This window comes from Centroberyx affinis, unplaced genomic scaffold, assembly GCF_046629955.1.
Source record: "Centroberyx affinis isolate AG114_WGS23_722 - 3 ecotype Tasmania unplaced genomic scaffold, CSIRO-AGI_Caff_v1 ptg004087l_1, whole genome shotgun sequence".
In the NCBI taxonomy this organism is placed as follows: Eukaryota; Metazoa; Chordata; class Actinopteri; order Beryciformes; family Berycidae; genus Centroberyx; species Centroberyx affinis.
The window spans coordinates 194,916-210,238 of record NW_027281872.1 but is presented as its reverse complement, the minus strand read 5'-3'; the positions used below and the strand labels follow the sequence as shown (position 1 = coordinate 210,238).

General features: G+C 41.0%; 1 protein-coding gene across 2 annotated transcripts; it reads left to right on the top strand.

Annotated features, from left to right (window-relative positions):
• Positions 1-2,259: 2,259 nt before the first annotated feature.
• Positions 2,260-7,633, top strand: iyd (iodotyrosine deiodinase). 2 transcript variants are annotated; one of them, XM_071542391.1, is made up of 5 exons: positions 2,260-2,449; positions 5,443-5,640; positions 6,710-6,869; positions 7,048-7,204; positions 7,451-7,633. In XM_071542391.1, the coding sequence occupies exons 1-5, from the start codon at positions 2,260-2,262 to the stop codon at positions 7,631-7,633; spliced, it is 888 nt and encodes a 295-aa protein (XP_071398492.1). The 2 variants fall into 2 exon arrangements, with proteins under 2 accessions (XP_071398492.1, XP_071398493.1); XM_071542392.1 differs by having other exon boundaries at positions 2,260-2,460; positions 5,445-5,640.
• The last annotated feature ends 7,690 nt before the right edge of the window (positions 7,634-15,323 follow it).

The window sequence follows — 15,323 nt, the reverse complement described above, 5'->3', positions numbered from 1 at the left end:
CAATGGTATTTTTTGCTGTGCATTGAAGAGCAAGCAGAGCTACTGGAGAGCCACAGCAGGGGGTCTTTCCCATGGAAGTCCTCACATTTCCCGACACTAGCCTCAGTCAGTGTGCCATCTAGTGTTATCATTTGGTCATAACCTGATAAAGGATCATATGAAGCCGAAACTTTTGGTGAGAGGGACTTTTTAGTTGCTGCATCAGGGCCCAAATACCTCTCTGGCTTCATTATGAACCTTATTATTTCAAAAGGATTGACCAGAGGAGCTCGGGATGTTTCAATGGCTAACGAAAACTCTATAACACTATAATGAAAATTCCTTTGTATTCCTACAGGGCAGTGAGTTTATAGTGATCTTATCTCAATTTATGGTATTGTATCTCGTATGGCAGGTATAGGACATAGGTTGCTTGCTAATTGCTCAGCATTAGAAAAACAAAAACTACAAGATATATAATTTGGACTCACCTAAGCTAACGTATAGCCTACTGTATAATAGCCTACTGGTGGCTCATTATCATGTGGTATTTTAATCTCCTTTATGGTATTGGACATGACATGATGATAGCATATACGGATTACTTTTATAAGAGTAGTAGTATTCTCGGACAATATTAGGACATGGTGACCTTGGACTGACTGGTGACATTAGTTAATCTTCTTGGGGCATGTTTTCACCCTAAACATAGCCTATAGCCTAGGCCTGGAGATGCGCAAATAGGATTCACTCCTTTTAAGATAAGAGTGAACCAGAGGGAGCGAGAAAAAAGCAGTGGGGAACGTGATGCACTACATAATAATGAAGCTTATATAAGCTGATCAGACGCACTAATGAAGTGGACCCGTCTCTAATGGGAGAGCTGAGCAATGTTTCCTCTCCAGCAGAGCTATGAATATCCATCACAGCATGGTTGGGACACGGCAGCCTGGTTTCAGGGATTTTCCACAAATAGCCTCAGTAGCAATATGTTGAAATAAGGCAGATTTTACCCCACTAGTATCAGGATCATGTTCTTTGGAAGCTATTATTGAAAGGTGTTGATTTGCACCGAAAAACAAGTGAAAATCGCATATTTTCTTTTTCAATTTTTCAAGAGAAAATCCTTTTTAAGATATTAGATTAAATTACTTGTTAATGGTGACATTTTTGCAGTATCGACCACACGCACACACACACACACACACACACACACACACATGCACACACACTTCAATGGTCATGAGGTATTTGGAAAGATTACACTGCCGCCGTGTGGCACATTCAGACCATAGACTGTAAATAAAAAAGTTACACAGATAATTTCTCATCTATCAGCAGTCCCATGGATGTATTAGAGCAGTTCCCATATTCATGATGAGCATCAAAATTTCAAAGTAGGCCAACTTTGAAAACCTCGATGTTTGGTCCTGCCTTATGGAAGCCCATTTCCGCCAGTGTGATGAATGAATTAGTATCTCAAAATAATGACTTAGTATCTCAAAATAATGAGAAACCTTCTCAAAATAATGACTTTGTATCTCAAAATTATGAGTTAGTATCTCAAAATAATGAGTTAGTATCTCAAAATAATGACTTGGTATCTCAAAATAATGAATTAGTATCTCAGAATAATGAGTTAGTGTCTCAAAATAATGAGAAACCTTTTCAAAATAATGAATTAGTGTCTCAGAATAATGAGTTAGTGTCTCAAAATAATGAGAAACCTTTTCAAAATAATGAGAAACTTTCTCAAAATAATGACTTAATATCTCAAAATAATAAGAAACTTTCTCAAAATAATTAGTATCTCAAAATAATGACTTAGTATCTCAAATATACTAACTCATTATTTTGAGAAAGTTTCTCATTATTTTGAGATACTAACTCATTGTTTTGAGATACTAACTCATTATTTTGAGAAAGTTTCTCATTATAATGACTTACAGGACCGTTTTATTTTCATCACACTGGCGGAAATGGGCTTCCATATAATGGGGAATAGTTCAGTGGAAATTAACATTCAGTCAATATCTAGGCTTACTCACTCCATGGTAGACACAATTCCATTGAACTTGGTAGGCTACGAAAACCAAACCATATTTCGTAATTTTAAGGCACATGTCCATAGAAAACACAGAGTAACCTATGGACTGCAGTGGATAAACTGTCTCCTCCCCAGACCGACAGCAGATCCAGCAGGACTGTTACGTAAGATCAAGTCTGCAGGAGCAAACTTGGCAACAAGTGGGCATCTCTGCTCTGCTCACTGTAGCGGTCATGGCATTTCTGTCCGTCCTCACGCCGGTTTTCGTGGCCGTCCTGTGCGTGATGATAGGCCTCATATTTATCAATTCACGCAAAACGGACAGGGTACCACGGCCAGAAACTAAAGGGGGGTCGAAAGTGGAGTCCAGACCTTGGGTGGACCAGGATTTGCAAGACGATACAGAAATCACACCAAGAGACGGTAGGTCAAAAGCTGAAGAAAGCTTTTGCTGAGACAACAGCAAACATTTTACACATTTACAAATCTGATTACGCACACACGGATTGAGATACAGTTACACAACTCTCCACACACATTTGCAAATAGTTCTGCTACAATAATGGCCCCATATACCTCTTGGTGGGCTCCCTAGTGAAGCTAACCTCTATCTGGGGTTTGCAAAATGCTTCATTTTAATGAATGTTTTGAAAGAATTTACGCTTGCTTTAAGGTTATGCTAAACCTAATATTCTAAAATATCCTCAGTATAACATTACACAAATAACTAAAACACTTGTATCCTAATGGTAGCTATTACTGACAAAGGCATCAATTTCATTTTAGAAGTGGTAGGGACATTTAAATGAAGTTTTCCACCAGAAAATGTATTTGCTCAATATGTGCAATTCCATGCATTTCTACATTATTTGGCATGACACCTCTGGTATTGTAGATCTCTTTAGGGATCCAAGTAATTTTGTAACCCAATTTCTGATGGCGTTTTTATTATTATTTACCCTCAAAAACAAAATTAGGCCATATGACAAATACTGTGATAACTTGGCAGGTAATGTAATAATTTGACCATTCACCTTAATACCCCCAAACAGAGCTTTTAACAGAAACACTGCATATATCACTATACAGTTGTTCAGAAACAACCCGGCTATATTGTGGAAACAGCGCCCAGTACACTTTACAGACCATGGTAAAGTAATTCTGGTGAAATATCCTAGTAATCACCATGTATTTATTATTTGGAAACTGTAATGGAAAAACACAGCAAAAGCATAAATTTGGAGAAAACATGGTCATAAACCTTGTCCCTTTCCTGAACTGTCTAGATGGAAACCTTGTCCTTTTCTGACCTCGTTTTAGGTCCAGATGTCAGTTCAAAGGGGCTTTATACGAATCAAAGGGTCTTTATCTGAATGACCATTAATGTACGGTAATGGCCCAAGATGACCCTATATGTGACAAGCAAACCATGTTCCTGTCTTGATCCTGTTTCTGTCTAGTCTATTCTTGCGATAGACTTTATCTCATGCTTATTTCATTTTTAGCTTTTATTGCATGTCTGACCGTGTCTTGAACTCTCCTTATGAATAGAGTTGTTTAGTAATATGAATAGTGTTGTTTGTACCTCTGAAGATGTAATAGGTGTGGAGATGTATAAAAGGCAACTGACAGAAGAGAAAGTTACTCATTCAGCCTGAAACTCTGTTGAAGGTTGTCTGTGCCCGCTTGCAGGTGTAACGTACGAATAAACCAGAAAGGAAACTCTCTCTTGTTTCTCAAGTCTCTTTTATTACAGAAAACTTCCACCACAGAAACTACCCAAATATTTCCAGGAAATTATGGTGAAATTTTTAAGCAGTCACCATGCTTTCATTTCCCTATCTGAAACTATTTGAATATATTCCATATAAGCAGTGGCCAGCCTTTACATTTTACAGGCTATGGTAAGGTAATATTTTAGAAATTACAAAGATGTTACTATTTCTTATTCTGAAACTACTCGCCTATATCATGGAAGCAGTGGCCACTACATTTTACAGGGCATGGTAAGGTAATTCTGCAGAAATGTCAAAGATATGTTATTGTATGTATTGATCCCCAAGGGTAAATTCAGGTGTCACAGCGGCTATATAATGGGCAATATAAATAAATATAAAACTATAAAAGTATGAAGATAAAAAAAAAGTGTCTGAAGTGGTGTTGAGCATTTAGAACACTTTTACGATACAGAAACCTAAATCCTTATCACCTGCCCATCCTTTCATTCTCATTATTTTTTTATGGTCTCTGGCTACACCCACCCCCGGTTCCCCCTAAGCTGTCAGTCATCCATAATTGCTCCATTTTCTCCCCAGAAATTGAGTCCACAGGGTATAAGCGGGATTTGGAAGTTTTGGTGGCAAATGGCATCAGATGCGGGGACGTTGCCACCCTGTAGCTGGATGTTACAGTCACTGGAAAGGTCTTGTTGAGGTGAAAGTGTTTATTCAGTTTCTCTCCACTGGTCTCCTTCACATCTGCTGTGCGTCATAGCGCACCGCAGAGAGCTGCTCACTTGTTCTGGGTGAAAAGAGAGCATTTTTATATTCTTTAACTGTAGAGGTTATCCCTCCTGTTGAACTTTGCCCAATGAGCTGCAACTTTTTCAGCTCACCCAGGATGTCTGGGTTAGCTATTGATATCAGTGTGATTTTTAACGTAGTTTTGTGCCAGTTGATGAGTACTGCAGCTTTAAGGTCCACCTGTTAAAAATTGAGTTGGCCTGTCCTGTGCTCTGTGGCCTTATTTATAGGCAAATTTTATGGTAAATGCGGTAACAGCGCGGTGTTCGTGGAGAGCGCAGAATCTCCTCCGATTGTCCATTTTTGACGGTTGTCAGCTGTCAGTTTGCTCAAATAGACTACTTCCCCGGTAAAATAAAATGAAACTCTGCGGAGGCCTCTGCAAACGCCGCAGTCAGTTCAGAGGTTATGATTGGTTAATGGTTGCTATGTTAGTCTAGCGGAACGTGGAATTTTTAACCGAGTTTGCAGATTTTCTTCCTACTATCATTTCTAAATCTGAACATATTTTGATTCTTGGCAACTTTAATATTCATGTTTGTTGTCCATCTAAACCACTTTGTTAATGACTTTATTAATCTGGTTGAAGCATTTGATCTTGTTCAATCTGTAAGGGGTCCTACACATGATCGTGGTCATAGTCTTTAAGACCCTTACTGGTCTTTCCCTATCTTATATCTCTGATCTCCTACACCCCCATGTTTCCTGCAGGTCTCTCAGGTCTACTGACTTAAAGCTTTTAGCCTTTCCACAGTCTAGGCTGAAGCATAAAGGGGATCTTGCTTATGCCGTTGTTGCCCATAGACTGTGGAATGCACTTGATGCAGTAGATTTGCCCCGTCTATTGGCACCTTCAAGTGAACTTGAACTTGAACTTGTCTGTCATCATTTTAGAGGATGATGATTGGGCGGACAGCAACGAGGAGGAGGACCTTCCCCATGTGCCCTACTCACCACCGCGTTACCCTGTGGAGAGGATGCTGGAGAGATCCCAGGACTTTTACAGTGTGATGAACCAGCGCAGGTCTGTCCGATTCATCAGCTCCGAGCCGGTTCCACGGGACGTCATTGATAACGTCATCCGCACGGCAGGTAAGTGGCATTGGCAGGAGCAGCAGCAGTGGTGACTAAGTAATGAATATATCTGTAATTGAGTATTTAAAAAAAAACATCCAGTGAGTGGCGAAATTGGCTGATAAATGAAAAAACCTTTAGTACTTAGCCTACAATTCCTACAGCTATCTGTGACATTTTGAAGGTACAGGATGGGTTAAAATCGAAGTCGACATGAACTGAATTAAGTAACCGGAGCTGGAGAAGCCTTTTCCAGTGCAAAACTTGTGCGCTATCATCCATTTACAGGGACTGGAAGAAAAAGCATTACAAGATAAGGTTAAAATGATATTCAACTTTAAAAGAGACAATCAGAGCTTTATTAATTTACGAGAAACTTCAATGAAAACAGAACATGATGAATTATATTGGATATTGACAGAGGTGTGACCAAGTCAACTTTGCTGGAGTCCCAACAGTCTCAAATCTTGAGGCACAAACCTCAAGTCAAGTCTCAAGTCTAAAAATATAGATTACCAAGTCAAGTCAGAACAAATCAAGAGTCCAGTATCAATTTAATATCTTAAAGAAAACTACATATCTAGGACTTTTCAATGCAATTTGGTTTTAATAGGATAGAAACTTAAAGTAAGAGCATCATGAGTTTGATTTCTATAATCAGTTTAACCTTCAATAAATGCAACCATTCCATACAAATTCAGAAAACAGAATTTAAATTCAGTCATCTGGTGGAACTAATCTCACCACTTTAAATCTAAGTCATTTACACAAACACAAGATCTTTTGTGAAGACTTTAGAAACCTTTTCAAGTCATCAAAGTACAAGTCAAAGTTAAGTCCCAAGTCACCAGAAAACTCGAGTCTCAAGTTTTCTCTTCAAGCATCAAGTCAAGTCTCAAGCAATTAGAATTGAGACTCGAGTCTGAGGTCATGTGACTTGAGTTCCCACGTCTGGATATTGACTGTGAATTTTCCGTCGTTCTCTCTCCCTCTCCCTCTCCCTCTCCCTCTGTCTCTCTGTCTCTCCCTCTGTCTCTCTCTCTCTGTCTCTCTCCCTCTCTCTCTCTCTCTCTCTCTCTCCTCACAGGCACAGCCCCCAGTGGAGCACACACTGAGCCCTGGACGTTTGTCGTGGTGTCAGACCCAGAGACCAAGCACCAGATCAGACTGATAGTGGAGGAGGAGGAGGAGGTCAACTACCGCCAGAGGATGGGGGACAAATGGGTCAACGATTTGGCCAGGTTAAGGTGAGCACCTACACTCACTCACACACGTTTGTATTACTATATTGTGAGGAATTTAATTGACAACATTCATTCCCTAATCCCTAATCCTAATTTTCTAATTTTAGACTAACCTAACTAAACCTAATCCTGCTTCAAACCTGTGTGTCTACCATTTGTCACCCCGTCCTTTCTCCTCCAGGACGAACTGGATTAAAGAGTACTTGGATGTTGCTCCATACCTGCTCCTCATCTTCAAACAGACCTATGGGATTCTACCTAATGGCAAGAAAAAGACTCACTACTACAATGAAATCAGCGTCTCCATATCCTGTGGAATCCTGTTGGCTGCATTACAGGTTAAGGAACACATCACACCCACTGAACCACAGACCAATCAATCCCTATTTTCTCTCGGTCATAATGGTCATGAGTGTCTCTGCCAAAAGTCTGTCAGACAAAGTAAACAGTTTATATTGAACTATATATGCAGCTGGCCAGCCTCTTGAAAATGCATGCAATTAGTGCTAAACCAAACACGCCCACTGTGTTTGTCTTATGCCTAGTGACTGAATTTGTGCTCGTTCTGTCCATCTGTTCATCAGAACGTGGGTCTTGTTACCGTGACGTCGACGCCCCTCAACTGTGGCCCCCAGCTCAGGCTTCTCCTCAAACGGCCAGCCAATGAGAAGCTGCTGATGCTACTGCCTGTCGGTTACCCCGCCTCTGATGCCACCGTGCCTGACTTGAAACGCAAGCCCCTGGATGACATTATTGTGCGTGTATGATGTAATCAATCTGCGAAGAATATAGAATAAAAGCTAGAATAAAAATAGGACTTCTGGTCACAGCCTTCAAAGTAAAACTAATTGACAAACATATTTCAACGTGTTTAAGCTTTTATTTTGAAGGTGAAATAGCCCTACTTATTCTAAGTGTCTCTAGCTGGTTTGATGCAGTTTAGGAATGGGAACACAAGTAGACACAGTTTCTGTATGTAACACTACCCATGATTCCTTGCAAACATCAAGTGCATGGAATACAAATAACTCCTGTTTAATTCTAACTCACCTTTATCTAAACCTTAATGAAAAGATATTGTGAGTAAAAATTGGGTGTATAAACCTTGCACATCCTTTGGGTGCTGTCTCACTGACAGTATATGGAGCCCAAGTATTCAATCAGTGCCATTTAGAGGCCAGTGGTATGGGAATGAAATCAATCAAACAGCTTTAGCCACTAGCTGGCCCCTAAAGCTTAGACCACAGTCAGTGCAGACATCTGAAGGTTAACATTGACTTCATCAAAATCTTACAGTCACTTACCAAACAAACCAAGGTCTAGACGGCTGGCAACGTTGTTGCCAAGCATAAAAACTCTGGAAATAAATGCACTCTGTTTTGAATTGTTTGCTTGAGCCTTATTTTTTGTGCGGTGACTGAGCTTGCCAGATTGTTTCAAAATTAGCACCTTAAAATGAGTTTGAATGAATATTTGTTTGCCTTCTTTTATCACATATTACTGTATTTAATTTTCTGCAGAAATGTAAACAAAGAATAAAACTACATGAAAATCACTTGGCTGCAAGATAATTTCATGACCTGTATATTTTTTTGTGAATTATGAAGGCCAAGAGTCTAAAACAAAGTGTGGGGAATATTTGCTGTGTGGAGGATATACTGTGTAATGTTAGAATTATAATGTTATTTAGGCATATATATTTGTGGCTAAGATTTGGAATTTTGTTCACCAGAATTTGTGTTGTTTTGGGACAGTGTAGAAACAGTGAAAGCAGTAGCTAGCCTTAGGGGGACTGTTGCTTTAAGAAAGATAGGACACTGTTAATTAGGTAGGCTACTTGTGTACTCTAGGTGGAGAAAGTTTTTAGTTTCAGTTTTGTGAGCCATGGAGCCACACGGTTTTCTTACCGTGGTTGGGATTGTCAAGTTTAAGTTAATTCTTCTGGAGTCTATTTAAATCATTGACTCATCATCTATTGTGGAAAAACTTTGTATAATAAAAGTATAAAAACGCAGGAAACGTGGATTCTATGTCTCTCACCCACGTGTAAGGCCAAGGCTATCAAAGGAACTAAAAACCACAGCTACACAAAGTGATTTACTGGCATATTCCCAATTCAATTCGATTGACCCAAACCAGCTACATTTGTTAGCTGCAACCAGCAGCTAGTATAAGTTACTCTGTCAGTTGACAGAGTACTGCACAGATGTCATTGCAGGACATAGTTATATAAGTCTGACTGTTGCATAACTAAGATAAGCTTGCTTGGTAAAGCATAGGTTTGCCATAGCAGAGGCTCTAATCTTGAGTCAGTCAATTTAGTGTCAAGGTGGTTGCAGCTTATCTTGAGTTATGTGCTAGTTTTTTAGTGATGATGACTATTGTGACTCCTACATTTAGATTGCACAACTTTTATCATCAAAGGCTGCTGAGCCACAAGGTATACTGTATATCAGATAGTGAATGATTTTGTATGCTGCAACTCAGGTTGTTCCAGCTAGGAACCCTCTGCAGCAGTTGGACTTTTAAATAAAGAAAATGTACATATCTGTTGACCTCAGTTGGCTTGTTTAGCTTGGCAGCATGTTGACTGTAAGTGCTTATATCGATTAATGTTACATCGATCTAATCTCAACCCACACACATAACCCACAAAACCTGCAGCTGTGGAGCATCTTCAGCCTCGTCCCCCCAGGTGCAGCACTGAGCCTTTAAGGTGCTGCTTTGTACTGACTGGCATCTGACTGTAGAGTGCTTCATGCTGAAGCGGCCCCACTTTCAGCCAACTAGGAGTGAGCTAAGGGAGAAAAAATGCACTGCAGTGGACTGACTATGCAGACTATCCTGGACTATCTACTGCTCTCTGCATTCTTAGACCTGGACTATAGGTGGACACACTTCTGCATGCATTTGCTCACTCTCTGCAAGCTTTTCCTGTTGATTATTCAAACTAGTGCAGTGCCCGTTCAAAATAGGCGTAGGCTACCAGTCGCTTGCTTTGAGCCCCGCTGCTGCACAGAGCGCTGTTCACTTGTTTATTCAAAGTTTATTAATATTGAACATGTCGCATGTCCAATCCGACACTGCACGTCCTTGGGTCCCCAGCAATACACCCACCAAGTGTGAAGTAGATCGGACGAACGGTTCTCAGGATATGCGAAGGACACACATACAGACAGAGATTCCTTGCTTTATAGTATGATGATAATGAAGTGATACAGTGAACAGATAGTAATGAACATGCTGCATATATTTGATGAGGGCATTGTTTCTTTTCCAGTACTTTATATGGCCCTCTCTGCTGGCTGTTAATGTAAAGTTAATGCACATTTGCATTAACTTATTATTTGCATTACTTATACTGTGTGTTTCCAATCTATTTGATCACTTTATTGCTTTATAGTCTCTTACTTCTTTTAATTGCTTATGGGATATACTGCTGTTTTTTTTATATTCTGCTCATACTCTATTTGGCTATTGGCTTCTATTACCTTTGCTGTTCGAATAACGTAATGTCCCCACTGGGATCAATAAAGTGTTATCTTAGGCTATCATAACCTGTGTTTAGGGTTAGGGTTAGGGTTGTATGAACCCTGTCATTTTGTCCAAAAACAGTGTAAGGCTTACTAAAGAGCAAAGTTGCCCCGATACACACGCATGCACACAAGCACGCACACACACACACACACACACACACACACACACACACACACACACACACACACACACACACACACGCACACTGGAGTTTGTCCCTCAGAGTAAACAAAGCGGGATATCTGTTTGCTGTAAGTTGAGAGTTCTCTGCCTTTCGGCCTTGCTGCTTGCTGATATCTCCCATAACTTAAGTATGGGCTGCTTTTTTGACATTGTTTGGTAAGTTAAGTTTCAAACATTCATTTGGAATCAATTCATCATGAAAACAGTGAAGAAATGTCTGAATTCAAAAATGCATTTGCATCTTTCCCTGTTTATAGGTTGCTGTGTGTGTTCCCATGGCTTGTGTCTCCATCGGCTTTAAGTGGGATGGTCCGGTCTCCTCGGTTTCCTCAGCCGTACCTCGCTGAACAGCTGGAGATGTGGGACCTCAGTGTGCCTGAAGGCTACCAGCTTCAGCTCACCTTCACCCTGCTGGACATCAGACCCTCCAAAAACTGTGGCCAGGACTCCCTCACGGTGATGACACTGTGTGAAAAAGTGTAGCATGTGCATTTATAATTGTGCTTACAAATGACTCGTGAATTATTGTTTACACCATTTGTAAAACACACAAAAAAGATGTTTCCAACTGACCTGCCAATGGTTTTAGTTGACACCATTTGCTCCATTTCAGGTGGTTTATGAGCAAAGAGTCCTGGGAAAGTTCTGTGGAGATGCGACCTATGATAATGTTCATCACCCTGGCAACACACCCATTCTGTCACCTGGCAACAAGCTCCGCCTTGTCTTCCAATCGGGCGAAATCAGACCTGATGAGCTGCAGCAGTATAAAGGCTTCTCTGCCTTATACCGAGCCATAGGTATGATGTGTCATGTTCTCTCTTAGAGAGCTAACTTGGGTCAATTAGAAATGTAATAATAGTATAATATTGTTTTATCATAATTTGTGGATATTTCAATGCCATTTATATATAAAGGTGAGTGATTTTAGTTTGTCTAATAAACTGAAATAAATTTAAGTATGCATACAAAAAAAAACTGCCTGCCCTGTCACTCAAAGCATGCTATAACCAGATATTTGATGGTGTTTATGTTGTGCTGTGTAAGTATAATCGAAGTATCTAAGTATATTTGCTGTTTCATCAATTCTGTGAAGACAGCCGTACGTTGAGGTTTGTCAAAGGTCTCTTCCTCCCCCTCCAGGTAAAATGGTGAAAGTTGATGAAATAAAACTGGCATGGCCTGGTCAGAGTGTCACACTGCCATGTGCAACACCTGAGGGTCAGCTGCCAGAGGTTAGTTAGTAGTGTAAACATGGAATTAATCTATCTATCTATCTATTTGTTTGTTTTGCGATGCAACTGAAAAGGCTTTTATACTAAGACATAAGTCTGTCTAATCTCTGTGTGAAGTACTATATACAGTTGACTGTGCTTATCTGAAAGGTGTCCTGGATAAAGGTGTCAGAGGAAGGGGAAAAAACAACTATTGCAATGATCCATCCTATATATGGAACACGTCGCCCAGCTTCCCACCGGCAACGACTGCATTTCCCTTCCCTGGGCGACGCCTCCTTGCAGATTTCAGATCTGGAGAGAAATGATGAAGGAAAATACATCTGTGAATACAGCACCTTTCCCAGTGGCAAGCAGCAGTTCACCACCTCTCTCGTCATACTGGGTAAGAGTGGTTCAGAAGACAGAGCCGTGGCAGAACCAGGGTTGAAAGTCCAACTTTCTGAAAAGACATATGCTTTTCAGAAACATCGTCCGGCATGCTGGTCGACAAGGTTGTGCTGTCCCATCCGGGAGAGACGGTGGAATTACGGTGTGTAAAGGAACGCTCTCGCAGCAAAATAACACAGGTCAGTCCCACTTAAGCTGTGTATTCAAAGAGGTAGAGTGGATTTAGAATGGATGTCTGAAGGGTTTTGCTTTAATCCCAGTCAAAGGGAATTAAAGGGGACAGTGGCTGTATTCCAGCCCTTTCCATGTGTTTCTCTTCTATGGCGTTATGGACAGAAGGATTCAGCTCTCTTCACTTACTGTTAGCTTGGGAGTGTGTGTGTTTATGAGTGTGTCTGAGAATATGCATGCCAACCTTAAAGACAGTCCACATATTATTTGAAAGATATCCTGGATCTGGAAGTCGAAGGGAGGAGAGGGAATCACTGTAGCTGTTTTCCACCCTATCCACGGGACATTCTACCCCGAGTCCCCCCTGAAAGGACGGGTGACCTTCTCCAGCAGCCCTGTGTTCCAGACCAACCCCTCCATCCAGATCAAGGGTGTGAAAAAGACAGATGAAGGGAAATACACCTGTCAGTACGCATATTACCCTAACGCTGTACGTTCAGAAGGGACTGCTGACACCGAAGAGGGAAGCACCGATCTTTTCATATTTGGTATGTGTGCAGAAGTGTGTGTGTAAGATAGTACTGCATTAGATCATTTGCAATCAATTTAGTGACAGTGTGTCACTACATCTTTTCCAGAAAGGGACAACTCCTCACAAGGACTACCTAAAGAGTTGGACTATAGAGCGGGTATGGTACATCTATTTTCTAATTATATAATTATACAGTAGACCATTCCAAATCGTACAAAGCATTTCACTGTCTGGTTTCCTTTGCTGTATTACTGTCTGTCCTCCACTGTCAGTGTGTGGCCGTCCTGTGGAAACCTTGAAGGGATATCAAACGACCCCGGGAAGGAAGGATGCCCCAGAAAAGGCTTTCCCCTGGTTTGCTGTGCTGGAAGTTGATAAACTGGATTTTTCTGCTGTGGTGATCGGAGACAGGTGGCTGTTAACCACGGCTTCCATTTTGGTGACAGAGCGGTGGGACGACATCCAACAAAAAAGTGTAAAACCCACAGAGGATTCAGTTAAGGTAGGACAGATGACTGATGATGATAATGATGACGATAATGATGATAATGACAATTGGAAGCCACTATTTAAGTTGCATTGAAAAATGATGTGACCAGAAGGAGCATAGCTAGAAAGGCAATTTGAAAGTTTGCAGACTTTGGTGATGAAGATCAAGATTTGCACCTGTTATCAGAAATTGGAGTTATGAGGTTTTCGCCCGATAATGATGCTTTGCTCTGAGATGTTTTGTGAAACACAACATTCATTTGAAACCCCCTCTTTTCTCTCTAAAGGCATTTGTTGGAAAAGTCATGTTTGAGGACCTGAAGGCATCTACTCCTTATCAAGCGGCCTCTCTCCATATTCACCCCCAGTACAATCCAAGCCATTCTACTGAGCAAAACCATAACATTGCTTTGATCAAACTCATGACGACACTCACATTCAGCATCTCTGTCCTGCCTGCATGCCTGCCTACAGAGGAAACCAAGTACACCGCAGGACAAATGGGGTAAAGGATGTTTACTTGAAACGTGAATTTAGTGTCTGCTTTACATTGTCCACAGACCAAATGTAGCAATGTCTCCTATTACTGTACATCTATTCAGCCAGTAGCGTCACATCAACACATATTTTGTTCGCATTCTGTTCCTTTTCTGTCCGAATAGGTTCCTCTCAAGCATCCCTTCGGACTCCGAGCAGCTTGTGTATTTCCCCTTCCCAATCGAGGACCAGCAACAGTGTAGGAAATCTATAGACCACTACACAGACAGGGACGGAGAGGCTGACGCAGGCAGAATTACAGTCAATATGTTCTGTGCCGGGTGGTCAGATGGCAAGGCTGACGCATGCGGTGGAGTAAGTGGAGCGCCCTACGTTCTGAAGGATGGAGACGGGCACTTTGTGGCGGCGGGGATTTACAACTGGATCCACCACAGCAGATGTGACACAGACGACAAACCCAAATACGGAGTCTACACACAAGTGGCTAGATACTTAGACTGGATCAAAAAGACAATGAGAGAGAATTAAAGAGTAACTACAGCAGGTGGTAACATCACATGGCACCAAAGATCAGCCAATAGCAGATGACAATTTCAGTAGCATGATTTTAACCATTAGATGTCAGGCTTTGGGTTTGTGCTTTAGTTAATCTTTAAACTTGCCTCTTGTTAAAAAAACAACAACAACAATGCAACACCAGCCTCATGTATACAGACCTCAGGGGCTGTGAGTAGATTGTGTGCAGCCATATAGCTGTGATATCATTAAAGTTCATAATGTACAAATCCCTGACATTATCTTTCAGTGTTGCCTGTATTCATCTTTTGGGGTTTGGGTTGTTAGGGTTAAAGGGATTTGTTGACATTTGGAGTTTTTATTCTTCTACATTTATCAGTTACATTTAAAAACAGCTTGTTAGGCTTGCATTCAGCCACCGGTAGCTGCAAGCTTACTGCTCCATAGTCTGAGGTTCAAAGGTTTTTTTTTTTTCTTATCCTACACTTGAAAATATACTGAGCCAATTTAGGTTGGATGAAGGTATTGCTGTACACTACTCCAAGTTTCCTATCCCTCATTAAATTGATGGTGCATTGTCAGCCTCTGTGCACTTCAATGGCATTATACACACTGTTGGTTTCCTCTCTGTTAAGGCAATTCATCTCTCTCTCCGAGCCACCAGATAGAAAAGGCACCAGTACAAATGTCTTTTTTTTTTTTTTTTTTTTTAGATTTTCTTCTTTGAGTTTTTGCTAACCATTACTCACTAAAGAGGAGGTCCACCGCTTTGGCCAACTGACAAGCTTAGTCCTCTCTGTGCCCCCGGCCTACTGCATATTTTGAGAAACGGAGGATGTTTTTTAGGTATTAGGTAGGTTTTAGGTAGTAATTTCAGGCACCGTAGGCACAGCTGTCTCACCCTGA

Excerpts from the sequence above, each read along its gene's own strand:
- iyd (XM_071542392.1), top strand. The coding sequence starts at position 2,260 with ATGGCATTTCTGTCCGTCCTCACGCCGGTTTTCGTGGCCGTCCTGTGC. Across the intron at positions 2,461-5,444 it reads CAAGAGACGGTAGGTCAAAA|GATGATGATTGGGCGGACAG; the intron begins GCTGAAGAAAGC and ends ATCATTTTAGAG. Across the intron at positions 7,205-7,450 it reads TCCTGTTGGCTGCATTACAG|AACGTGGGTCTTGTTACCGT; the intron begins GTTAAGGAACAC and ends TCTGTTCATCAG.